The sequence below is a fragment of the Lampris incognitus genome, chromosome 1 (assembly GCF_029633865.1).
Source record: "Lampris incognitus isolate fLamInc1 chromosome 1, fLamInc1.hap2, whole genome shotgun sequence".
Taxonomy (NCBI): domain Eukaryota; kingdom Metazoa; phylum Chordata; class Actinopteri; order Lampriformes; family Lampridae; genus Lampris; species Lampris incognitus.
Window position 1 is genome coordinate 119405707 of NC_079211.1, and position 26962 is coordinate 119432668.

At 40.6% G+C, this 26962-nt stretch overlaps 1 protein-coding gene across 2 annotated transcripts in view; it reads right to left on the bottom strand.

The window, feature by feature from the left end:
* LOC130117211 (pikachurin) overlaps window positions 1–13631 on the bottom strand; it is a 72946-nt gene extending 59315 nt beyond the window's left edge. Inside the window, exons 1-6 of one of the 2 annotated variants that reach the window (XM_056285389.1) lie at window positions 13522–13631; window positions 12739–12740; window positions 5532–5641; window positions 3296–3382; window positions 2063–2089; window positions 1667–1784 (exon numbers count right to left, since the gene is read on the bottom strand). In XM_056285389.1, the coding sequence (XP_056141364.1) occupies window positions 1667–1784; window positions 2063–2089; window positions 3296–3382; window positions 5532–5641; window positions 12739–12740; window positions 13522–13631 (454 nt within the window). The remainder of the gene's footprint in view (window positions 1–1666; window positions 1785–2062; window positions 2090–3295; window positions 3383–5531; window positions 5642–12738; window positions 12741–13521) is intronic. The other variant, XM_056285399.1, reaches the window with a different exon arrangement.
* Window positions 13632–26962: the final 13331 nt, after the last annotated feature.

Sequence of the window (26962 nt, forward strand, 5' to 3'; positions counted from 1 at the left end):
AACACTAATGATTTTCTACACTAGTAGTGTTTAACAATAACAATTTAAAAGATAAAAACAAAATTAGGATTATTCACATTACATTAACATACAGTAACATACACTCACCGGCCACTTTATTAGGCACACCTGTCCAACTGCTCGTTAACGCAAATTTCTAATCAGCCAATCACATGGCAGCAACTCAATGCATTTAGGCATGTAGACATGGTCAAGACGATCTGCTGCAGTTCAAACCGAGCATCAGAATGGGGAAGAAAGGTGATTTAAGTGACATTGAACGTGGCATGGTTGTTGGTGCCAGACGGGCTGGTCTGAGTATTTCAGAAACTGCTGATCTACTGGGATTTTCACGCACAACCATCTCTAGGGTTTACAGAGAATGGTCTGAAAAAGAGAAAATATCCAGTGAGCGGCAGTTCTGTGGGCGAAAATGCCTTGTTGATGCCAGAGGTCAGAGGAGAATGGCCAGACTGGTTCGAGCTGATAGAAGGGCAACAGTAACTCAAATAACCACTCATTACAACCGAGGTATGCAGAAGAGCATCTCTGAACGCACAACACGTCGAACCTTGAGGCAGATGGGCTACAGCAGCAGAAGACCACACCGGGTGCCACTCCTGTCAGCTAAGAACAGGAAACTGAGGCTACAATTCGCACAGGCTCACCAAAATTGGACAACAGAAGATTGGAAAAACGTTGCCTGGTCTGATGAGTCTCGATTTCTGCTGCGACATTCGGATGGTAGGGTCAGAATTTGCCGTCAACAACATGAAAGCATGGATCCATCCTGCCTTGTATCAACGGTTCAGGCTGGTGGTGTTGGTGTAATGGTGTGGGGGATATTTTCTTGGCACACTTTGGGCCCCTTAGTACCAATTGAGCATCACGTCAACGCCACAGCCTACCTGAGTATTGTTGCTGACCATGTCCATCCCTTTATGATCACAGTGTTCCCATCTTCTGATGGCTACTTCCAGCAGGATAACGCGCCATGTCATAAAGCTCGAATCATCTCAGACTGGTTTCTTGAACATGACAAGGAGTTCACTGTACTCAAATGGCCTCCACAGTCACCAGATCTCAATCCAATAGAGCACCTTTGGGATGTGGTGGACCGGGAGATTCGCATCATGGATGTGCAGCCGACAAATCTGCAGCAACTGCGTGATGCTATCATGTCAATATGGACCAAACTCTCTGAGGAATGTTTCCAGTACCTTGTTGAATCTATGCCACGAAGGATTAAGGCAGTTCTGAAGGCAAAAGGGGGTCCAACCCGGTACTAGCAAGGTGTACCTAATAAAGTGGCCAGTGAGTGTATATTCACACACAAAAACCCTTTAAAACAACACTGACATGTAGCTAATCATCCTGTACTAACAGTACTGAATACACAAAATATTCTGCAATAGTTATTTGTGTGTATGAGAGCGTATGCATAATGCTTAAGTATGCATGCTCATACCTGTACAACTGAATGTGTGTGTTTGTATTTGTATGTGTGTATGTTTATGTGTGCACGTGGTGTGTTTTTGCACCTGCAACTCTGTACGTGTACATCTATGAATGTGTGCTTGCAGGTATGCTTAAAGTAAAACATTAGCATGGTTATTGGTGTGAATACATGTGCTCACAACACATATACAAATTAATATATTCTTACCATGCGATGCAGTGCTGATATCTCTGGGCATACTGGGTCTACCCTCCCCTGCCCAACCATATGCCCCCACACTGACTTTGTAATTTGTGTTCACCTTAAGGTTACCAATCTCCACATCCTGAGACATGGCACATCAGAGGATAAGGGAGCAGAAGAAAGAGTACATCAGAAAAGATGAAGAAAAATAGAGGAAAGAAACAGAGCAATCGATGGCGATGTGGAGCATGGATGGGGAGAACAAAGGCAGAGAAGAAAGGAATGAGAGAAATAGAGGAACAGAAACACGAATAAGTAATTATTTGATACAGTAGCATTTTGAATTTAGCCATAGGTAAAAAGTTCTATTTATGTCAAGCATGACAGAAAGCAGTATACTTTAGGCCAAATGGTACTTACAAAGTTTGCTTGTCCATCAAATTGACCCTTTGGGAAAGTTAAAACAAAGGAATATGGTTATTCTTTAGAGCAGAGTGAAAGCTATTTAAATACATCTGGCCAAGTCAATCAAACTGTGAGATACACAATCTTAATCTTCAGTTTTACTTTGTTAGGGAGACTATGTCAACTCGAGCCTCAAAGGTGCTATGTGTAATTCTACTAAAATCTAGACCTTTATCATTCAGCAACTTGAATAAAAACAAGAAATCAAAGCAATCGAGACAAATAAATTCAAATAGAAAGCTGGCGCATACACAGCAGATTTCTTGACATTTGTCATTTTCACATGCCCTCAGCAGACATTGTTGGTTGTTTCTTCATAGCTTGCAGGGGACTGAGACTGTGAGCTTTGTCTTTTGGGGAGCAGGATGCCAAATTATGACAAAAACTACTCGGCCAATGGGGCATCCAGGTAGCGGTCTATTCAATTGCCGACCAACACGGGGATCGCGGGTTCGAATCCCCATGTTAGCCACGGCTTGGTTGGGCATCCCTACAGACACAGTTGGCCATGTCTGCGGTTAGGAAACCGGATGTGGATATGTCCTGGTCACTGCACTAGCACCTCCTCTGGTCAGTCAGGGCGCCTGTTCGGGAGGGGGAACTGGGGGGAATAGCGTGATCCTCCCACGTGCTACATCCCCCTGGTGAAACTCCTCACTGTCAGGTGAAAATAAGCAGCTGGTGACTCTACATGTATCGGGGGAGACGCGTGGTACTCTGCTAGCCTCCCCAGATCGGAAGACGGGGTGGAGCAGTGTCCGGGATAGCTCGGAAGACTGGGGTAATTGGCCGGATACAATTGGACAGAAAAAGGTGTGTGTGTGGGAGGGGGAATCCAAAAAAAAAAAAAAAAACCCTACTCGGCCAAGGTTCTGTCTTTCTGTACACAGAAATCTGGCGCAAGTAAGGCGCTAAAGATGAATATCAGCAATAACAAATTTTCTTGGACTTGGCAATATCTGACTGTGATCAGTTCTGATAAAAGTGACATTAAATGTTGTTTGTTAACATGAGGGTCTCGTTTTCTCTTTCTCTCTGGTGCGTAATGGTCCACTATAAAGGGATTCATAAGAATTTGGGTACTCTTGAAAATGAAACTTTCCACACTATCCAAAAGAAAAATTGTCGGCAAATATGTAATTGCAATGACCATAATGGAGTCATGTTTTCATTTATGCATCTACTCACAGTGGTCAGCATGTCCAAGCTGAGAGGTACCTCCAGTAATGAGGCTGTACTCACTGGACGGTTGCTTTTCATCTCTGTGTAGAAGACCTAAAAACAAAAACACACGCAAACACACACAAACACATAAGTGTATGTTCTCACAGATGCACACGCACGCACACACACACACACGCACACACACACACACATACACACGCACACACACACACAAGCATTCATAAAAAAGAATAGAGAAAAGACAGCAGAGAACTAACTAGACAAAACAGTAAAACAGTGTATGAGGCAACAGTTCATTCCACTGTTACATATGTATGTATATATGTAATATATGTACATATGTTACACATGTACCTGACACCTGAACAGTATCAGAAGACCTGGTCACATAAGATCCATTCAAGTTTACTCAATCGACTCCAAAATTCTATGCAATGCTCCACAATTGACAATAATATCATTTCACAATGTAACAATGATGTCTCTTTGTCATACAAGTATCTTTGAGGAATAAGCCTTAGCATCTATGAATATGGGTCCAGCTGTGATACCTAAAATACATACATACTCAAAATGAAAGCATAGCAATTAGTTTTATTGATAAAATGACAGGAATTGAGGGGAAATTACTAGATACCAAAAAGCTATTTCAGTACTATTTCTAGTTTAATTGGCATATGTAAGTCTCTAATATGACTGATTGTAAGATTTGAGTCTTGTTGGAAGGAACAGGAGCTTCCCTTGCCAAGCGCTCTGGTTTCTGGTTGTGCAACGTTAATACTGAATGTCATAGAAGACGCCCACTGAAATCAACACATCATTGAAATGTGTGGCGATGACAATGAAGAACGGGGGAATCAAGAGAAAGAAATACTATGAGACAACAGGATTACATATGAACTTCCAAAGCGATTAGCCAATTGAACTAGCTTGGTAATCTGTGAGTGGTGAGGTAGCTAGCTAGTCAACTAATCCTCTTAGTGCAGACATATGGTCCAGAGCAGAGCACACACTGTCAAATCTACACTTTGTTAATGGCTTTCTCAAAACAAACATTAGGGAGGAAGGGATGTAGGGAATTAAGCATGGAAGATGTAACTGCGATAAAGCATCTCAACATTTATGCCACTATAATTCAAATATAAGGTTTTCACGCATCCGTATGATAATTTATCTAGCGATGGCTAAAAAGCAGGAAGACTTTGGTCAGTCTTTACGATGTTAGCTATCCAATTCTTTTCTTTAAGACAGGAAGCCTTGGACCTGAGATATGAGGTGGTGTTTGATGAAGGCATTGTTTATAAAGCAAAACATCAATATCTGTATTGAAGTCCTCTGGAAATGCAGCAAATGAAGCTCATTCTAGCAATGGAACAAACTATTTCTGCTAGAAACTTGAGCCTACTTTCAATATGATACTCTGCAACTGCAAAGCCAAGAACACAAACACATAAAACTTTGCAAGTGTAGTTTCGCTCAGGCTGCTTTTGGTAGTATTTAACCTAATAATGCCCACATTACAAAACACGACAGATAAGCACTAAGGAAACCCCAAAAGAAAAGATATAATTCTTTCATTTAATTATTTTGTTTTTCATTTTGCAATGAAAGGTCACCATTTTTTCCAGTCAACACATTTACGCCTCTTTTTCAACACACTTTAGCCTCTGTCACCATGATTTTAGAGCAACAGATACACTTTGTGCAGCTTTATAAAATACAATGGATTAACACTTTTTTAGAGATATAAATTTCAGTGTTCAATCCACGTCGCAGCATAAATATCTACTGTGCGATAAAAAAATAACTGTAATTCATATGCAATTGTTTTAGCCAAATGCTCATGTGCCCATTTTAAGTCATGAGAGAGATTAAGCATGTACGTATCTGAGAGTCAAACAATATGTGTCAAAGGTAAACAGAGGCATCTTTCCAAAAACTCATTATTGCTTTCTACCAATAAACACAAGCTATACAACCTGTCTACCAGAAGATGTTGACTTAAAACGCACTACATACAAAAACATTACCAAGCAAAATAAACTCCATCAAGTTAGTCTGACGAAAGTTGGACCACATTGTTGAGTGCCAAAATAACCCTGAAAAACATGCATTTGACTCAGTGAAGGGGCTCCATCAAAATACCATACATTTCTAAATCCCAGACCTAGGCCGACCCTCACGGTCACCCCATTGTACATTAGCTTTCATGTTAAATTTGAAAGAAACTTCAGCCTACCTTGTATCCAGTGATGGTGCTAACATGACGTCGAGGCATCTTCCATCGCACACTGAAAGCTGTGCAGTTTATTGTTTCCAGTTGAATGTCCAAAGGGGGACTCAGACGATCTGGTTAAGGCAGAAAGAAAGACTAAATCATGTCATAATTAGTGTTTAAACTGTGTTTTTAAGGAACTTGTTTACCAGGTGAAACAACTCATACAAACCTGGTTTCAAACATTTTTTTTTAATTTTTTTGGATTTTTACCCCCTTTTTCTCCCCTATTGTACTTGGCGAATTACCCCACTCTTCCAATCGCTGCTCCCCCCCTCTTCCAATCCGGGGAGGGCTGCAGACTACCACATGCCTCCTCTGATACATGTGGAGTCGCCAGCCGCTTCTTTTCACCTGACAGTGAGGAGTTTCACCAGGGGGACGTAGCGCGTGGGAGGATCACGCTATTCCCCCAGTTCCCTCTCCCCCCCGAACAAGCACCCTGATCAATCAGAGGAGGTGCTAGCGCAGGGACCAGGACGCATACCTACATCTGGCTTCCCACCCACAGACACAGCCAATCGTGTCTGTAGGGACGCCAAACCAAGCCGGAGGCAACACGGGGATTCGAACCGGTGATCCCCATGTTGGTAGGCAGCGGAATAGACTGCTACGCTAACCGCATGCCCTTCAAACAATTTTTCAATTATGTTGTATTTGTCTGTGATCTGTGTGGTTGGTATGTTATGGAGTTTTATTTGAACTTTGAGCTTTTATGTTAATGTTATGTATGTTATTATGTTGCGAGCTGTCATGTCCAATTGCCTCTATAGGGGTAAATAAAGTTGTATTGTAATGTAGAACATATGCGATTCTGAAATCGGAAATGATGTGATTGAACGCAGTCTAAAGAATCTGTCGGTGATGTAGACAGTGTAATGTAGATAGGAGTGAGGGATTTTTAATTTGCCAGCTAGCTGCTTTGTAGAAAAAGCAAACCGTTGAGTCTGAGACTGACAAAGGCAACAGCAAAGCAGTCCCTGTCAGCAATCAACTGATGTGAATTACTCAAGCCAATCAGTGTTGATTTTCTTTTTGTGGCTGGCTAATGTCAATATTAAGGGCCACTGGTGGGATTTGTAAAACACGATGTTCACTGAAGTTGCCTGGAATATTATGAATTTCAAATTACATTTACTGCAGCAGAATGTTGCAAAATGCTGATTAGACAGCGTGCTTGCTTTTTTTGTCACCATTACACTTCAAAGCCTAGTTTCAAACGACTTGTAGGACATATTCTGAAATTGGAACGTGTCAATTCAAAATTATTAAAAGTCTACAAGGCTGAATAATTTACATGAAATTTTTGAAAAACAACTCTTAACATTCCAACATTTCTTTTTGGGTTCAGTGATACATCTGAAATGTTTTTCTAGGGAATGGGAAAGGAGTGGATATTGGCTTGTGCACAATTGTTTGGTCATTCAGGTCAGTGCTCATTAGAGAACATCATTACAGTCAGTCTATAACAATGTTTTTTTTTCTGAAGAGCAAGTTGTAATCTGAACAGAAATGGGGTCCTTAAAGTCATGTCCAAATCGTTAAGGTGGCTATTGAGCCTGTATTACAAGCTCTAAAGTCCTTCCAGAGTGGAAAATTGCTACTTGAGGTGACATAATGTATAGGTTGATGTAATCGTTTATGCTAATCAGAGACTCATTGGCCACAGATGAAATTACTTTCACAGTCTGAATTAGAAAGGCATTAAGCCCTTAATGCTTCTGCGGTACATCAAGAGATCGAGCTGGTGCAACCAATGTCCATCTGGGGTCTGACTGCTTCAGGATACACTCGGCCACAGAAAATGAAAAGAAGCCATTAGGGTCTTTTCTGTCACTCGTGTTCCACATTTATTACCTGCATTTGATGGAGGAACATGATCAGAAAGGGGTCCCTCAAAAATGAACCTCGTTACACAACAATGTAGTTTATATCTTAACAGTTAAACACAGTTGTAACAATGGCAACAAAAAGCTGCTTTTGACAAACTTGTCTCTGATTAAAAACATTGCGTTTTCATTTGAAGTTTCACCAAGTGCATTTTGATTTAATTTTACATTATTTAACCAGAGAGAATATTAAACGCTAAGTTCTTACATGCAATTACAGCATGACTAATGGTTATTGTGAAATATCTCTGAAGACATTATCATTTCAGAACATGTTGGGCAAGGTTTAGAGAAGGTTAAAATTTAGACATTTTTATCATTCTCCACTCATGCAGCATCCAAGAATTCAATCCAAAAACAACAATATCAGTCGTTATCTGGCCTTCCCCTTTCTGACTGACAAAAGAGCAAAATCAAAAAGGATCCAGCCTGACCAAACAGCAGAAAAGAAGAACTTGGTAATTTGACATCTCATGTCATAAAGCCACCGCTCCCCTGTACCCTTTCCTCTCCCTTCCCCCTCTCTTCTCAATTACTCATATCTCTGTTTCTCCTTAGGTCCTCTCCTTTGCTTTGCCCCTTCCTCTACACAACCTTCATCTCAGCTTGTCAAATTAAGCATGTAATGGATCATGTCATAATGTCAATTCATTGAACGTACATCATCTTCCCATGGATGTAGCCCTGCAGACCTACAAATTAGCTGAACTTGCAAAATTAGAAAAGAAAGACAAATTCCTTGAGAAACACTAGATGCCATCAATACACCTAAGACATCTTTTTATGTTCCAACTCAACAACATCGGAACATCTAATGCAAGATTCTCTGAAATGAAGTATCAAATGACTATGGAAACCAATCAACTTAGTACACTTTTTTTTTCTTTTTGGATTTTTTTCCCTTTTCTCCCCAATCGTATCCAGCCAATTACCCCACTTTCCAAACCGTCCTGGTTGCTGCTCCACCCCCTCTGCTGATCCGGGGAGGGCTGAAGACTACCACATGCCTCCTCCGATACATGTGGAGTCACCAGCCACTTCTTTTCACCTGACAGTGAGGAGTTTCATCAGGAGGACGTAGCGCGAGGGAGGATCACCCTATCCCCCCCCCAGTTTTCTCTCCCTCCTGAACAGAGACTGACCAGAGGAGGCGCTAGTGCAGCGACCAGGACACATACCCACATCCGGCTTCCCACCCGCAGACACGGCCAATTGTGTCTGTAGGGATGCCTGACCAAGCCGGAGGTACAATGGGGATTCGAATCGGCAATCCCTGTATCGATAGGCAACGGAATAGACCACCACACCACCACCCGGACGCTGTTAGTACAAAAATTTGATGTAAGGCTCTGTTTAAGATATTACACATAGCATCCATGGACCAAAGTAGAAAAAAATGGCAAATCAAAATAAATATCTTGAAAGAGAGGAAAAAGTTATCAATCTGAATTTAAGCTACAGATCACCAAAGTGTGACGAACATTAATATTTCCGCATGTAACGCTAATGCTACCTCTCTGCTGGTCTAGCAGGGAGGCCGTGATTGTCAGTACTGAGTGAAATGGCAGCTTTGTGACACATATCCGCAACTCAATTCGTTAGTAAATATATATTTTAAATTGGATTACATTGAAAAAAGCTTTAAGAATTTCACCAAACTGTAATTCTAATGCCTCGATTTTACTTACTTAAAGGATGAAACCATTTGTAAACAGGAATCAGAAATCCTACTCATTGTTGACATAGGTGAAAAAAAATAGTGGAACTGGAGGTAACCTGGAAGCCCAGAAATGTCAACAACACTTCAGCGGTCCCTTCATGCATGTAAATAGTCGTCTAAAGAAAAAGGCTGATTACATGCTTATTGTTGTTGCAAGAGTATTTTCAGTGTTGTGGAGGAGAAGGTCATGTTGATGTTTAATCTACCATTCATTTCTCTGTGAAGGATTTTTACATGCTGCTGAACCTTGATTTCGTCTTGGCCAGAGGATTAAGGTGCATTTATAACACGCTTGCTCTAAATTCATCAACAATCCAGTCTGGAGCTTACAGGCATTTAGAGTGCCAGTTCCTGAACAATCTGTAACTGCGCACACCACATTAATATTCAAAGATGTTGATTTGGAAGGGAGAGATGCTTAAATCATCTTGATCTGGGCACTTTAAAAAGGCCCCTAAGAAAAATGGGAACCATTTAAATATGATCTAGTGTTGAAGTACTGGAATGCCAGCCTCAAAAACTCTGGTATGTTTTTTTTTCTTTTCCAAAAACTCATGCAAGATAAATCATTTTGCAAAAGCTTTCGCTGAATACTGACAGTAGGATGCCTCTTAGTAATATTTGCAGTTGAATACAGAAATCCTGAATGCTTTATTATTGGGACTCCTACATTTGGTGGGCCAATCAAAAACCATCTTTGCCTCCTCAGTCAAAATGAAGCTTCAAACTCGAGGAGTCTTGAACATATTTTGTACTTGATTGGGACTAACAGGGTGAGGAACAGCTTTTTCCCCAGAGCTGTAGCCTCCACCCCCCCCCACATGCACGCGCACGCGCGCACGCACGCACGCACACACACACACACACACACACACACACACACACACACACACACACCTGCCTCTAGCTGCTGAGAACTAACTGGTACTAAAGTAGCTGCAATATGGACAACTATATGTACAATAATCCCATGCACTATTTTGGGTTTTAAAAGCCACTGCTATCTTTTATTGTCTCATTATCATTTTTGCTACCTCACTTATTTTTACTACCTCACTTGTTTATACTAAATGTTGTTTGTTCTTGTTTTTATCTTGTTTATTTTTAATCATTTACCTTGTCTAGTGTTGCTGGTCTGAGAGTCACCAAATGAAATGTCATTGTGTGTGCACAATGACAGTTAAGTGCCTTATCTTATCTTAAGAAATTAAAATCATGTCAAGACAGCTGTGCAACTTGAACCCACTGATTTTTAAAGCGAAGGTCAAGCAAGGGCCGCGAGGTAGCATCACTAAATAAGAAAATGGACTTGTTGAACACTTTTAACATGAAAATTGTAGTACTCATTTTGCTCTTGTAAAATTTACATTATTGACTGTCTGTGGTTGCCTCATGTCTCTTTTAATATTGAAAATGGTTATGTATTTGAAACAGCAAACATCTGTATCCATCTTTGTAGGGTTAGGGTGGAATGAAGGGACGTCAGGAACAATGATAGAAATGAGTCCCTGACAACTGTCTTTTATGTTTGTTATCGATATTTTAAGCTATGTTGTCAAATAAACTAAGATAAACTAAATGAATGGGTTCCCGATAATCCACAAGTACATCTTGTGTATTGATCACCAGGACAGGTGATCCATAACTTTATTACATTAAGTCAACCGCCTTAACTCCCTTTACAGCTGACTTTGCTAGCAGACTTTCTCCAGATTACAATTACTCTGACCTGTAGTTTAATTTCATCACATAGAACAAGAGTAATTCCCTGAATACATATGTTCACCAGCACTGTAACAACATATTACAGCCACATGAAAATGCTAAAAAGAACGGTATAGTATACAGCACTACTTATATTTTAGTGTTACAAAAGCTACTAGTGCAGCTGAAGATTTATTTTAAAATTTCATTGATCACCTTTAAGGCATTTGCTGGACTAGCACATAGCAATATATTGGAGATTTGATGCCCTGTGAACCCAACCAGCCTTAAACATTCAGGCCACTCTGTTGAGCTGTTTCACAGTCTGGGCTGAAGACAAGCTTTCTTTACGTATTACCAGGGCTGCTATGGGCTGTAGAACAACAACCTGTCCAATGGGACCGAGCACACTGACTATGTGCCCTTTAAATGACCTTTCAGAAACATTCTTGGGCTTGCTTTGATTCCTTGGTCTATGTTTTATTTCTCTTTTAATGCCAAGTGCAACTGGCCTGTAGTACTGTTTTTTATAATTTCATTTTTGCTTTACAATCCATACTTTTTATATTTATTGCTTTTATTTTTGTTTTTCTAACATATGTCCCGTTTGTAGGCAACTCTATAGAGTAGAAATATTGTAATAATAATACTACTACTTCTTATAATAATAATAACAACAACAACAATAATAATAAGTAAAATCTCTGGTAAAATATCCAGTAAAATCTCAGAAAAAAAGGAGAAGGTACTGAAAATGTTGCTTCTTTCCTACTACTGGCAGTGTTGATATTTTAGGGCTGATGTGATGCAGTTGGTCACCAAAGCCCTTTGACATTCCTTCCTCTTTTCGATCAGGACCAAAAGGACCTAAAACCATGCTGGCAGAGGTGGAAAAAAAGAGAATAGCAATGTCTCTGGCAGTCATCAAGCCAGAACTAAAGCCCTCTGTTTGTCAGTTCCAACTGTGGTGATTTGTGATTTTTCTCAGCTGACAGACAGCTGTAATGGTCCAGCTGCTTCAGCCCTTTGGGTCAGAGTCAGTGAAAGAGAGGGAGGCTGATCAAGACACGAGAGAGACAGACAGAGAGAGGAAGAGACAGACAGACAGACAGACAGACAAAGAGAGGAAGAGAGCGAGGCAGACAGAGACAGACAGGGAGAGGGAGCGAGAGAGACTGACAGACAGACAGACAAAGAGAGGAAAAGAACAAGACAGACAGACAGGGAGATAAAGAGAGACAGAGGAAGAGACAGACAGACAGAGAGACAAACAGAGACAGAGACAGACAGAAAGACAGACACAGGCAGACAGAAAGACAGACAGAGACAGAGATAGACAGAGAGACAAACAGAAACAGACAGACAGACAGACAGACAGAGACAAACAGACAGCGTGTGAGACAGACAAACAGACAGAGTGAGAGAGAGACATACAGACATACAGAGACAGACATACAGACAGACAGGCACAGGCAGACAGACAGAGACAAACAGACAGCGTGTGAGACAGACAAACAGACAGAGTGAGAGAGAGACATACAGACATACAGAGACAGACATACAGACAGACAGGCACAGGCAGACAGACAGACAGAGACAGAGACAGACAAGCACAGGCAGTCAGACAGACAGACAGACAAAGACAGACAGACAGAGAGCAACAGACAGTGAGAGAGAGACAGACAGACAGACAGACAGACAGGAAAGACATACATACAGACAGACATACAAAAAGAGTTAGAGAGAAACAGAGAGAGGGGGGATTACCCAATAAAAGCATAACTGTCCCTGTGGTGTGCAAGGAAAGGATCAACATCAAAGTACTTTCTATCAATGAGCACCAAAGGAGCAAATTGACATCTGCCACGACGGGGGTGTTTGTGTCTGAACTGTAGTCTTTCTTTTTACTTTCTTTCTTTTAGCAGAAAAAAATAGCTGAAAATAGATTTCACACAACCCCCCCCCCAAAAAAAGAAAAGAAAAGAAAAAAGTTTGAGCTGCGTACCCTGCCCCCATTTCTGTGTCTTTCCCTCTTGAAAACAACCGTCATGTGTCTAAGCTATAAACTTGGAGACAACGTTCATGTCTGAGATACTGTTCATGTCAACGTTTGAGACCAGGTCTCTTTAGACAGATACATGTGCGGAGTCCGTCATGGTGCAATCAGCGTTCGCCAACCAATTCGGCGGGGGGGTGTTAAAGCGGAATATAGCTGTGTGTACTGTCCAGTGCTGAACAAGGGGTACTAACGTGGAAAAGGGCCGAGAAAACACGCTCTTATATCTTAACGCAGTTTATTCTCGCTTTCAAAGCGACAAACTTGTCGCATCTAGGCTATGACGAGCTGTTGTGAAGTCCGAAAAATGATCACCACCATCGTGACGGCATGCGTTGGCTTCTTCTGATGAAGTGCAATTTATATTCGTTGCATGCATAGCTTGCAAAGTCCAAGTGATCAAACCCTGCGTGGTGTGGGAATAAACCGCTACTGCCGTCCGCGATGCGCACCCGTTCAAATATTCTAAATCGATCTGAGTTTTTGACGTTCTACGTCCTCGTTAGAGTATGTTTAAGCTTATGATGATGATGATGATGATGATAAACTTATCACCTGCATCTCATCACCCAGCTGGAAATCAACTTACCCGACCTGCGCACATTCGCTCTCTTCGCTCCGTAACAGTCGTTGGCCATGCACAACGTGAGGAAAATGAGGTATGCAAGATTCCTCCCTTTTCTGCGTAACTCCATGTCTTCTTTTAGTCGAGTATGTGTTAAAACGGTCCGCTGATCATTTTAGTCCGGAACTCAAAGCTGTAGCTGCATTTGTAAAACTAATTAACCTTTCCGCAGATTTCCGCAAAGGAGGCTGATTATCATGCAAAAAAAAATGGCGCAAATTTTTAAAAAGCCAGCAAAAGAGAAATAAAGGAAAACGGTCAGCCTACCGGGACAAGAAGAAGAAGGCAACTACGGTTTGACACTGATCAGATTACCGTCTACGAAAGATCAGCCGGTTGTTCACATTAACTAATGGGCGGGTGGCGGCTCATGTCCAGTGCGCAACATAACAAGCGAACGGACTGGACGGAGGTGTCCTGAACAACTTTTGCGTTTATGCGTAAAAAAAATTTTTGAAAAAAAAAATCGCTTTGGCACTCCTACAACTTGTTACGCGTGAATCTGGATTGATCGTTTACGTCCTTGTCGTTAACGTCCGTGTCCGTTTGCGAGACGGCGGAGATGAGCAGCGAAGTCGGGGACATGGGGCCATTTAGAGCTAAGAGGATAATAAGCGTCTAATCCCCACACTGGACACAGATGGAGAAGAGGCTGTGTGTTGGGGCAGAGGCCGGGTCGACTCAACACTGACACTCTAGCGCTCTCTCTCTCTCTCTGTGTGTGTGCGTTCGTCTGTCTGTGTGCGTGTGCGTGTGGGTGGGTGGGTGTTTGTGTGTGTTCTCATGAAGCTTCATTTGTCAGGAACCAATTTGAGTTTTTGGCCTTCAGAGTGAGGGCATTTCTTTCTGAGTCAACACATTTTGGCCGGTCCTCACTTCCTCAAGCAGCTATTTTAGGGTGAGAGCTTGGGTTTTAGGGTAACGATTAGGCCCGGGGGTAAGGGTTTTTGGGTACCCTAAATCCGTGGCCATTTTAATTTTTATTTTATGTCAACTTGTACGATGGGAAAAAGGTAAAATCTTTATACATAACATCGTCAGACTGCGTGAGTTGATTTGAGACGTGCCCCATTGTTTGTTTGTTTGGTTCATTGACGAGACTACAACCTAAGCCAGACTAATGACAGCAAAAAACAGACAGCAAAAGAAAGGACCTGAGAATTGGTCTTGCAGAAAAAAACGTAATTCGACTAATGACGGCAAGTTTTTGCCTCGAGAAACCTGTTTGACATGTTTACATTTTGTCCACATCTGAACACCATGCACCCATCAGTCACTCACTAGGGTGGTATTGTATCAGTACTTTTTATTGTTGTGTCCCCTGCCACACTACTTTTTTAACACTGCTGGAACTTCTTCAGAGCCTACAAATCCATGTGAAGTGACGCTCTGTCAACGGTCCTATCTCACTGGGGGTTTTTTTCATGGTGATGCTGGCCGCGTGCCTCGAGTCCTGGGCTGTTCCGGTGGCGTCTGGACACTGCTTGGCATCCTTCTCATCATATTCTTCAGAAATTTTATAATTCCATTATAATTCTGTTATCCTCTTTCAATGTTGTATTCTGTAAATTGTGTAAACACAATATCCATTGCACATTGTCCGTCTTGGGAGAGAGATCCCTCCTCTGTTGCTCTCCCTGAGGTTTCTTCCTATTTTTTCTCCGTTAAAAGTTTATTTTAGAGAGTTTTTCCTTATCCGATGCGAGGGTCTAAGGACAGGATGTTGTATTGCTGTAAAGCCCCTTGAGGCAAACTTGTAATTTGTGATAGTGGGCTAATGAAATAAAATTGACAGTACTGAAAGACTCAAAACAGCCAATCATCATTCACGGCGAACAAATTTGTCCACGACATGAAAGATTTGCCTGGAACGGAGTTAGATTAAATTTAGGGTAAGGGTTAAGGTTAGTTCTGATTGTTAAGGTTAAGGGCCAGGGAATGAGTGTAGACTATGGGGGTCCTCACAAGTAAAATCAAGCAATCGTGTGTGTGTGTGTGTGTGTGTGTGTGTGTGTGTGTGTGTGTGTGTGTGTGTGTGTGTGTATGAGTCAGGTTTTTTTCTATGCTAATAATGTCCCCATTTGGATATAAAAACCTGAAACCACCTACCTTGTGGGGACACTTTAGGGGTCCCCATGAGGCAAGGTCTATTTTGGGTTAGGACTTGGTTTAAGGGTTAAGGTTAGAATCAGGATTAGGTTAAAGTTAGGGTAAGGGTTAAGGTTAGGCATGTAGTTATGATGGTTAAGGTTAGGGTTAAATACTATGAATGAATGTAGTCAATGAGGGGTCCCCACAAGTATAGAATGACATGGTGTGTGTGTGTGTGTGTGTGTGTGTGTGTGTGTGTGTGTGTGTGTGTGTGTGTGTGTGTGTGTGTGTGTGTGTAATTTAGACTTTGACCGTGGTGTGTTTTGCAGGATAGATCAATATAATTGGTTGTAAAATTTAAGTAAACTGACCAAGGACGAGGTGACCAAAAGAAATGGTACTCAAGTCATTGGCTCATTTAAATGTGTACCTACAAATTGTATCGCAATGACTGCTAATATCACTGTTAAGAGCAGGTGAACAATGGGAAGTATGGGTCCCCAGCGCAGCCGATATCGACAATCTTTCCAATTAAATATAAAGCAATAGCAACTTGAAATGCATCTTTCAGAAATAATGTGGTATCATCAACCAGCTGACTTACAATAATAAGGCTATCTGCCACCCTGATCCCACTCAAATGACTATGTGAGATATATGTGGCAACAAACTGAGAGGCAATCACAAAAAGGTAAGGGGAGATTGGGCATCCTTATCTATTACCACGGGATAAATAAAACCGTGGGGAAGTTCCATATTTTAGTTTAATCAAGCTGTTGTTATTGTTGTATAAAGTTTTAATTGTTTGCCGAGGGAAAAAAGTTCCAAAGCCACATTTTTCCAATGGTTTTAAAATAAAATTATGCTCAACAGAGTCAAACACTTTATAGACATCCAGAAAGAAAATAAATCCGTATGTATTAATGAGATCGCAATAAATCTAATACAAGTCTAATATCATTTACTATATTATTATATTATTATTATTATTTTTCATTAATCCAGTTTGTGATTTGTCTATAATGGAATTTAGAACATCTTTGACTGTTTTAGCAAATAGCAAGGCCAGGATTTTATAGTCATTATTAAGGAGTATTATAGGTGCCAATTATCAATAGAAAATAAATCTTTTTTAGGTTTTGGTATCAGAGTAATGATACCCTGAGTTATTGATGGTGGTAGGGACTCTCTTTCTATACTTTCTTTCAATACTTCTGTCAAAAAAGGAGTTCTCTACTGTGTAATTTCTTAATAAAATTCAGCTGTAATGTCATCATTTCCTGATGATTTATTGTTTTTCAGGCAATTTATTGTTTGAAGAACTTCAGTATTAATTCGATAATCACAAAAACCTCTCTCATCTTCGGAAAGACTTACAGTGATTAAATGAATTTAAGAAGGATGCAGCAAGTTCTTCACATTAACTGGATTGATAAAGTTTTCCATAAAATGTAGCACAGTAGTCTGCAATCTCATAAGGGTCCTCGACAATTTTATTGTCAATTGTTAATTTGTCGATGGAAGAATTTTTGCTCGATTTTTCTCCAGCCTAAAGAAATAGGAAGAATTTTGTTTACTTTCTTCAATCATTTACTTTGGGATCCAATAAAAGCCCCTTCTGCTTTTAGCTTATATATATATATATATATATATATATATATATATATATATATATATATATATATATATATATATATATATATCATCTAATTTATTTCGAAGTCTAATATATTCACATTTTTCAATGTCAGTCAAATTTTCTTGCTTTGAAAATAAGGATAACTTGAATAGAGTATATTTTTCATCTGCTCTTCTGCTTGCAGCTAAGTTACTACCAAATTTTCTGCAAAAATGTCCTACTGTATATTTAAATAATTCTGAATTAGAACCATATAATTTTTCACATTTTGCCTTATTCTAATATGTATTAATAAGATTGGCAATTGCCTCCTTTACCTCTGAAAAATTAAGGAGTGCATTATTTGATTTCCATAAAGAAGCCTTTTTGGCAGAATGTGATGAAAAAAAGATTGAAATATAGGTTGCCCTGTGGTCAGTCAAAGGGGTATTAATAACATTGAAAATATATTGTAACCAACTAAACACCTAGATAATAGCCAATAGTCAATCCTGGTCTGGCAAGAACAGTCCTTGTTACATTATAATGTTGAATGTTTGGAAATTGTTCCCTCCTGATATCAATAAGGCTAAATTTGTCCATGAAAACTCTTAATCTTGAATTAGCTGAGGTCATATTTTGGGAGGCCATCTATCAATTGTGTTGTCCATCGTTACACTGAAATCCCCTCCTATAATGATTGAAGCAGTAGGATTTTTTGTAATCATTGTGAAATGTTATCCTCCATAGTTTCAATTAAAGTATTATTAATATTATCAAAACAGGAATTATAGCCATATACACTACCGTTCAAAAGTTTGGGATCACCCAAACAATTTTGTGTTTTCCATGAAAAGTCACACTTATTCACCACCATATGTTGTGAAATGAATAGAAAATAGAGTCAAGACATTGACAAGGTTAGAAATAATGATTTGTATTTGAAATAAGATTTTTTTTTACATCAAACTTTGCTTTCGTCAAAGAATCCTCCATTTGCAGCAATTACAGCATTGCAGACCTTTGGCATTCTAGCTGTTAATTTGTTGAGGTAATCTGGAGAAATTGCACCCCACGCTTCCAGAAGCAGCTCCCACAAGTTGGATTGGTTGGATGGGCACTTCTTTGAGCAGATTGAGTTTCTGGAGCATCACATTTGTGGGGTCAATTAAACGCTCAAAATGGCCAGAAAAAGAGAACTTTCATCTGAAACTCGACAGTCTATTCTTGTTCTTAGAAATGAAGGCTATTCCATGCGAGAAATTGCTAAGAAATTGAAGATTTCCTACACCGGTGTGTACTACTCCCTTCAGAGGACAGCACAAACAGGCTCTAACCAGAGTAGAAAAAGAAGTGGGAGGCCGCGTTGCACAACTGAGCAAGAAGATAAGTACATTAGAGTCTCTAGTTTGAGAAACAGACGCCTCACAGGTCCCCAACTGGCATCTACATTAAATAGTACCTGTTAGAGCCTGTTTGTGCTGTCCTCTGAAGGGAGTAGTACACACCGGTGTAGGAAATCTTCAATTTCTTAGCAATTTCTCGCATGGAATAGCCTTCATTTCTAAGAACAAGAATAGATTGTCGAGTTTCAGATGAAAGTTCTCTTTTTCTGGCCATTTTGAGCGTTTAATTGACCCCACAAATGTGATGCTCCAGAAACTCAATCTGCTCAAAGAAGTGCCCATCCAACCAATCCAACTTGTGGGAGCTGCTTCTGGAAGCGTGGGGTGCAATTTCTCCAGATTACCTCAACAAATTAACAGCTAGAATGCCAAAGGTCTGCAATGCTGTAATTGCTGCAAATGGAGGATTCTTTGACGAAAGCAAAGTTTGATGTAAAAAAAATCTTATTTCAAATACAAATCATTATTTCTAACCTTGTCAATGTCTTGACTCTATTTTCTATTCATTTCACAACATATGGTGGTGAATAAGTGTGACTTTTCATGGAAAACACGAAATTGTTTGGGTGATCCCAAACTTTTGAACGGTAGTGTATGTTGATGAAAATAAATGTAATTTGGTTTAATGTTATGACCAAAAATTAAAAGAGACCTACAGAATCGAAGTCTGCAGCTAAGACCTCCCCCTCAAATCTATTCTTAAAGATACCAACCCCAGCTGAATGTTCTATACCATGTGCTAACCAAATGTCATTACCCCAATGCTGTGATTTCCAGAAGTTATTATCTTCCTTAGATGAATGAAATTCTTGAAAACAAAAAACAAAAAACAAAATCTGTCTTGTGCTCCTTTGCAAACAAGAAAGAAGAAAGCCATTTTGTTTTTGTCATTGTAAAGATTACAACGAAATTTGTTCCCTGCAACCCATCCTATTGTGTAGGAGCAGTGGGCAGCTGCAGTGCCCAGGGAACAACTCCAGTTCTTCTTTCAATTGCCTTGGTCAGGGGCACAAGCAGGAGTATTAACCCTAACATGCATGTCTTTTTGATGGTGGGAGGAAACCAGAGAACCCGGTGGAAACCCACGCAGACACGGGGAGAACATGCAAACTCCACACAGAAAGGACCTGGGACAGCCTGGGGTCCGAACCCAGGACCATCTTGCTGTGAGGCAACAGTGCTAACCACTGGGCCACCCCACCACCCGTGAATATAAAGCTATCCTTTTCACAATGTTTCTAACCCCCTAACATTAACAGATAGCAAACACAACGATATGTTGAACAAAAACAATAAAAACACTAACAAAAAATACTTCATCTAAAACTTTGCCTATAAATATAACCTATAACATAGCTCCACCAGAGATATTTCAACAAAAAGTGCATAACTGAGGTTGCATAGTGTTTCTAAAACGTAACTTTTAACCTTTATCTAGTTATCTTCTTATCCTGTTTCCCTCTTTATTAATTATTATTATTATTATTTTAAATGATAATATTATTATTATTACTTCCACCACTATTATGTTAATAAGGGTAAGATGAAAAATTTAGACCCCAGGTATTCCTAAAATAGAACGTTAAAAAATAGATGATAAACATGAAAATAGCTAGGCAATATAAATAATATCCCAACCTCTACACTAAATTATCGTACTCCAAATACAACAAACTTTTGACCAAACATAATACTGTCAAATTAACAGAAGTTCAACTTAGAGGTAGTAGTTTTGTTCAGGCATGTGTGACAAAGTCTACACGTCATTCACAGTGAATTCTTTTACAATTAATGTAGGCAAATGGACCTTGGAACCCTACTTTTTTTCCCGTCTTTTCTTGCCTGTTCAACTGAAGGCCAAAGCTTGTTCCTGGTATCCTTGGTTCCCTGAGAAAGGTCCTCCAGTATCCTGATGTTCTTTTGCTTCAGTACAGCTGACGACTTGGCATCCCTCCAGATTTTGTCCCGGTGTGTGCATGAGACAAATTGTACAATTATACACTGAGATGATTTCATCTCATCAGAACGTGGACCCAGACTGTGCACAATATCCACAGATTTAGGAAGCTGATCTGCGATGTCCAGAGAAATCTCACTGAAGAGGCTGATGACAAGCTGTTTCACATTCTCACCTGCACACTCCTTCATGCCTGCAACTCTCAGGTTCCACCTTCTCTTATATGCATCCAATTCTTCACATTTGTCCCGAACGGTAGCATTCTCTCTCTCCAACCTCAAGACTACCTTCAATGGAATCCACTTTTTTAGCTATGGCTTCCATCTGTCTGTCCGAAGAGTTGAGAGAGTCAGCGAGGTTCTTCATCAATGCACTGTTATTATTGACACCCCTCCGCAAACTTACCTCTTGCATTTTTTCCACTCGTAGCATCACTGCTAGCATAGCAGATGGAGCTTCAGGAGTATCAGTGCTGGGTTTTACCTTCTTAACAATGCGAGGGACAGGGGTTTCAGGTAGCAGAGCGAAATCTCCTTCAGCTTCATTAAATCGGGTTTCTAATTCTGGCATAACTGCATAACATTATGAATTTCTTCATCACATTCCATGGTCAGCGCAGGTGGAAGATAGCAAATCACTCGAAGTTCACAACAGTTCTGGCAGAATCCTTGAAACACGATATAGACTGAATTGTGAACATTAAGAAGAAGGAAAAACTACCAGGACAATTTTGGAGTAGTTAATTAGCAAGTTCAAGCACCAGACACTTCAACTCAGAATTTTATCAGCGGAGCTTTGTATTGCCGACTTTACTCAGATGCCATCTTGGTCGCCCCCTCGTTGCTCTACGCATGTGCCATGTTGTTGTTGTTGGCTCGCGCAGGTGCAAAGTAAGCGTGATTAGTTAAGGTTAGGTTGAGGTTAGAAAAAAATCGGGTTTCTGGTACTGATCAGTGACAGATATGGCTAATGTAAAAGCTATTTAAATGAAATACTTCAGTGGTGTCAACTGTCCACTAGTTAGACTTGCTAAAAAAAATTAAAATAAAAAAATCAGTGAATCATTATGGATTCCTAAACAAATCACCTACCAGCTGCATTCTCTACTGATTATCATTGCCAAAGCAAAATCTAATTTTGTTGCCTTTGATAAAGGTCCTGTGAGCTATATTAACACTGTCAAAGGTTAAAAAAAAGACATATAATTGTGGACAGTGCATGGTAATCACTCCTAAAGCACGTGTCAGACTGTGCAAGTTTCCATTTCTTTCTGTTCCGTCATCTCCACATTCACATTTTTATCTACCACTTATAACAATCATGGACCCTCTGAGTCACAGGAAGTTAAAGTGATTACTCCATTCATTTTCCCTCTTTTTATAACTCAACCACAAATCAACACATTGAGCGCCAGAGCATCCCTACAGATGACTAATGTTGCGATGTTGGACACTGTGAGTTTTTAAGAAGACTTTTTTTATGTAGTGCTGGTACAAAAAGGAGTCAGTTTTCTCCATTAGATCCAGTATTTCTGGTGGCCTGTTTGTATGTATATTTTCATGTTTTATGGCTTCTTTCTGTTATTGCTTTATTTATTTTTTTGTCATTTTAAAAATCTGTGCCTTGTTTTCATTATTTTATTAATGTATATGCTACGTGTTGGGTTTTGAAAAGAACTTTGAAACAATATTTGTAACATAATATTTTCAAGCCCGATGACTCTCATGGTCTTGCACAATCAAACTTCACCCTTCCTGTGTCTTAGAAACCTCGATGCCCTGAACCCTAATTTTCTGTCCTACGTCATCTCTGAATGATTCCGTTTCCTCCCTGACCAGTTTCAAGTTGCCTCTCAGACTATTCAAAATCACGTCTGTTGGCATCCTTTTCCCTTTTGTTTTTGCTTTACTGGGACTCTTTGCCCCCTGCCCCCCACCCCTCTGAGAAAAAAAAAGAAGGTTGTGGAACTGGTTCCAGTAAGTTGCAAAATAACAAAAGAACATGCTTTTATGTTTTACATAATATCCCTTAATCTCAGGATAAGACACAAAATTGCTGACTTAATTCCCGGACTGACAAAGAAAAAAAATCCTCAGACAAATATTGGCAGTCGCTTGGAGACACTTGCTTTTTCTTTTCTTTTTTTAGCTTTCCTCTCAAGTGTGATTCAATGGGATTAAGTATCGTCTTCCTAGAGAACCTTCCACTACTACGCAAAGACTGACATTGCACTTTATCCACAATGGATGGTGGCAGGTGAAAAGAGGATCTCTTGATGGCAATCAATCACACCGGTCACCTGTTTCACACCGGTCACCTGTATCACACTGGTCACCTGTATCACACCGGTCACCTGTTTCAAGGTGTGTTGTGTCTTATCATATTGTGTTCATCAGTAGCAAAGGAAAGAATAGGGAATGTAAAGGAAAAGATGAAAACGAAAGTGACAAAAGCAAAAGGGGCAGTCAAAAAAGATGAAAAGAAAAAGGAAAAGAGGTGAGAGGACAGGTCAACTGTTTTGAGGTTTTTTTCCTTGTAGTTGTATGCATTTGTGGAGCAGCATGCTCTTGGTGATTTCAAATCTTAATGTTATGAGCCTACTGGTGTATTTCAGCAGCTGTGTGTGTGTGTGTGTGTGTGTGTGTGTGTGTGTGTGTGTGTGTGTGTGTGTGTGTGTGTGTGTGTGTGTGTGTGTGTGTGTGTGTGTGTGTGTTTATGCACACATATGTCTGATCTTATACATAATCTTCCCTGCAGTGACCAACTCTCCTCAGGCCCGGGAATCAGGGACAACCAGGCACAATAAAAAACGACATTTTAGAATGTTTTAACCCAGGTTGAACATTACGCTTCTTTTCTATGGTAAATAATATGGAAGGGAATGTAAGTTATTCACAGTGAGAACATCGTGGATTTATGTGTGAAATTATTGAGCTTAGGCAAAAAGTAGTATTGTATAAGATGCCTTTAGGGCTGTGGGTGTATAAAACTACTGCAATACCAACGTTATAAACTCCTAGATACATAGCTTAATACTGCATAGTTGTTTAATTATAACTTGTATCGGATCCCGTATCAGCTTTGACGTTTAAGAAGTACAGTTTTTATTGTTAGGCAGCCCACCTTTTTAGGGATAACACAAATATTCAGGTACTACTTTACAATAAGGGTATCCTTATAAAAGATTTATAAATGATTTATAATTAGGTTGTAAACACTTTATAAACAAATTATAACAGTTTTCATACGTCAATGCGGGCTCACTAATTGGCAAGATCAGGTTACTGCTGAATTTTTTATCTACCTATTCTGTTAAATCTCAAATGTTGCTATTTGCTCAGCTTACTTTTTCTTGTCCCTTTATCAGTCAGCATGTTAAACTGTCATCTCCATCTGATATTATGTAGGCTCACTACTTGGCAAGCAACAAGTCACTGTTGCCCTTTTTATCTAATGTGTTATAACAGCTTATCAATTATTCATAAAGTGTTCAAAACCTAATTAATAAACTAATTATTTTCCATTCATAAATCCTTTATAATGGCAGTCTTATTGTAAAGTGGTACCAATATTCATTACATGAATTTTATGGCATACATCAGTTGACTTGTCATATTAAACTGTACTAAATTATAGAGAATAGCATATTTTAGTGCAAAAATATGTAAATCAGTTTTTTCTGAAAATATTTTCCCACATTGGTAGGTGGCTGCCAAACCCAGCCACTGAGGATGCACAAGCCAGTACATCCTTAGTGCCGGTCCCAAGCCTGGACAAATGGGGAGGGTTGCGTCAGGAAGGGCATCTGGCGTAAAATCTTTGCCAAATCAAATATGCGGATAACAAATAAGACTTACATACCGGATCGGTCGAGGCCCGGGTTACCAACGACTGCCACCGGTACTGTTAACCAGCAGGGTGTTGGTGGAAACTATGCTACTGTTGGGCGAAGGAGAAGGAGAGGGGGAAAGCATGTCCAGAGGCAGCTAGAGAGGAGGAAGGGTAGGCATGTGGAGGTGAGAGTTGGAACTTTGAATGTTGGCACTATGACTGGTAAAGGGAGAGAGCTGGCTGACATGATGGAAAGAAGAAAGGTAGGCATACTGTGTGTGCAAGAGACCAGGTGGAAGGGGAGTAAGGCCAGGAGTATCGGAGGTGGGTTCAAACTCTTCTACCATGGTGTGAATGGGAGGAGAAATGGGGTAGGGGTAATTCTGAAGGAAGAGTATGTCAAGAGCATGCTGGAGGTGAAGAGAGTGTCAGACAGAGTGATGAGTATGAAGCTGGAAATTGAAGGTTTATTGCTGAATGTTATCAGCGCATATGCCCCGCAAGTTGGGTGTGAGATGGATGAAAAAGAAGAATTCTGGAATGAGTTGGACGACATGGTGGAGAGGGTACCCAAGGAGGAGAGAGTGGTGATTGGAGCGGACTTCAATGGACATGTTGGTGAAGGGAACAGAGGTGATGAGGAGGTGATGGGAAGGTATGGAGTCAAGAAGAGAAATGTGGAAGGACAGATGGTGGTCGATTTTGCGAAAAGGATGGAAATGGCTGTGGTGAATACATATTTCAAGAAGAGGGAGGAACACAGGGTGACGTACAAGAGTGGAGGAACGTGCACACAGGTGGACTATATCTTATGTAGAAGGCACCATCTAAAAGGGATTGGAGACTGCAAGGTGGTGACAGGGGAGAGCGTAGCTAGGCAGCATCGGATGGTGGTCTGTAGGATGACTTTGGAGACCAAGAAGAGGAAGCGAGTGAAGACACCGCCGAAGATCAAATGATGGAAGTTGAAGAAGGAAGACTGTTGTGTGGAGTTCAGGCAGGAGTTAAGACAGGCACTGGGTGGTAGTGAAGAGTTGCCAGATGGCTGGAAAACCACTGCAGAAATAGTGAGGGAGACAGCTAGGAAGGTACTTGGTGTGTCATCAGGACAGAGGAAGGAAGACAAGGAGACTTGGTGGTGGAATGAGGAAGTACAGCAAATTATACAGAGGAAAAGGTTGGCAAAGAAGAAGTGGGATAGTCAGAGAGATGAAGAAAGTAGACAGGAGTACAAGGAGATGCAGCGTAAAGCAAAGAGAGAGGTGGCAAAGGCAAAGGAAAAGGCGTATGGTGAGTTGTATGACAGATTAGACACTAAGGAAGGAGAAAAGGACTTGTACCGATTGGCTAGACAGAGGGACCAAGCTGCAAAGGATGTGCAGCAAGTTAGGGCGATCAAGGATAGAGATGGAAATGTGCTGACAAGTGAGGAGAGTGTGCTAAGAAGGTGGAAGGAATACTTTGAGGGGCTGATGAATGAAGAAAATGAGAGAGAGAGAAGGTTGGATGATGTAGGGATAGTGAATCAGGAAGTTCAGCGGATTAGCAAGGAGGAAGTGAGGGCAGCTATGAAGAGGATGAAGAATGGAAAGGCAGTTGGTCCTGATGACATACCTGTGGAGGCATGGAGATGTTTAGGAGAGATGGCAGTGGAGTTTTTAACTAGATTGTTTAACACAATCCTGGAAAGTGAGAGGATGCCTGAGGAGTGGAGAAGAAGCATACTGGTACCGATTTTCAAGAACAAGGGCGATGTGCAGAACTGTAACAACTACAGAGGTATAAAGTTGATCTGCCACAGCATGAAGATTTGGGAAAGAGTAATAGAAGCTAGGTTAAGAGGAGAGGTGACGATCAGCGAGCAGCAGTATGGTTTCATGCCACGAAAGAACACCACAGATGCGATGTTTGCTTTGAGAATGTTGATTGAGAAGTATAGAGAAGGCCAGAAAGAGTTGCATTGTGTCTTTGTAGATTTAGAGAAAGCTTATGACAGAGTGCCGAGAGAGGAGGTGGGGTATTGTATGAGGAAGTCAGGAGTTGCAGAGAAGTATGTAGGAGTGGTGCAGGATACGTATGAGGGAAGTGTGACAATGGTGAGGTGTGCGGTTGGAATGACAGATGGGTTCAAGGTGGAGGTGGGATTACATCAAGGATCGGCTCTTAGCCCTTTCTTGTTTGCAATGGTGATGGACAGGTTGACGGACAAGATCAGGCAGGAGTCTCCATGGACGATGATGTTCGCGGATGACATTGTGATCTGTAGCGAGAGTAGGGTGCAGGTTGAGGAGAGCCTGGAGAGGTGGAGGTATGCACTGGAGAGAAGAGGAATGAAAGTCAGTAGGAGCAAGACGGAATACCTATGCGTGAATGAGAGAGAGGACAGTGGAATGGTCAGGATGCAAGGAGTGGAGGTGACAAAGGCATTTGAGTTTAAATACTTGGGGTCAACTGTCCAAAGTAACGGGGAGTGCAGTAGGCAGGTTGGAGTGGGTGGA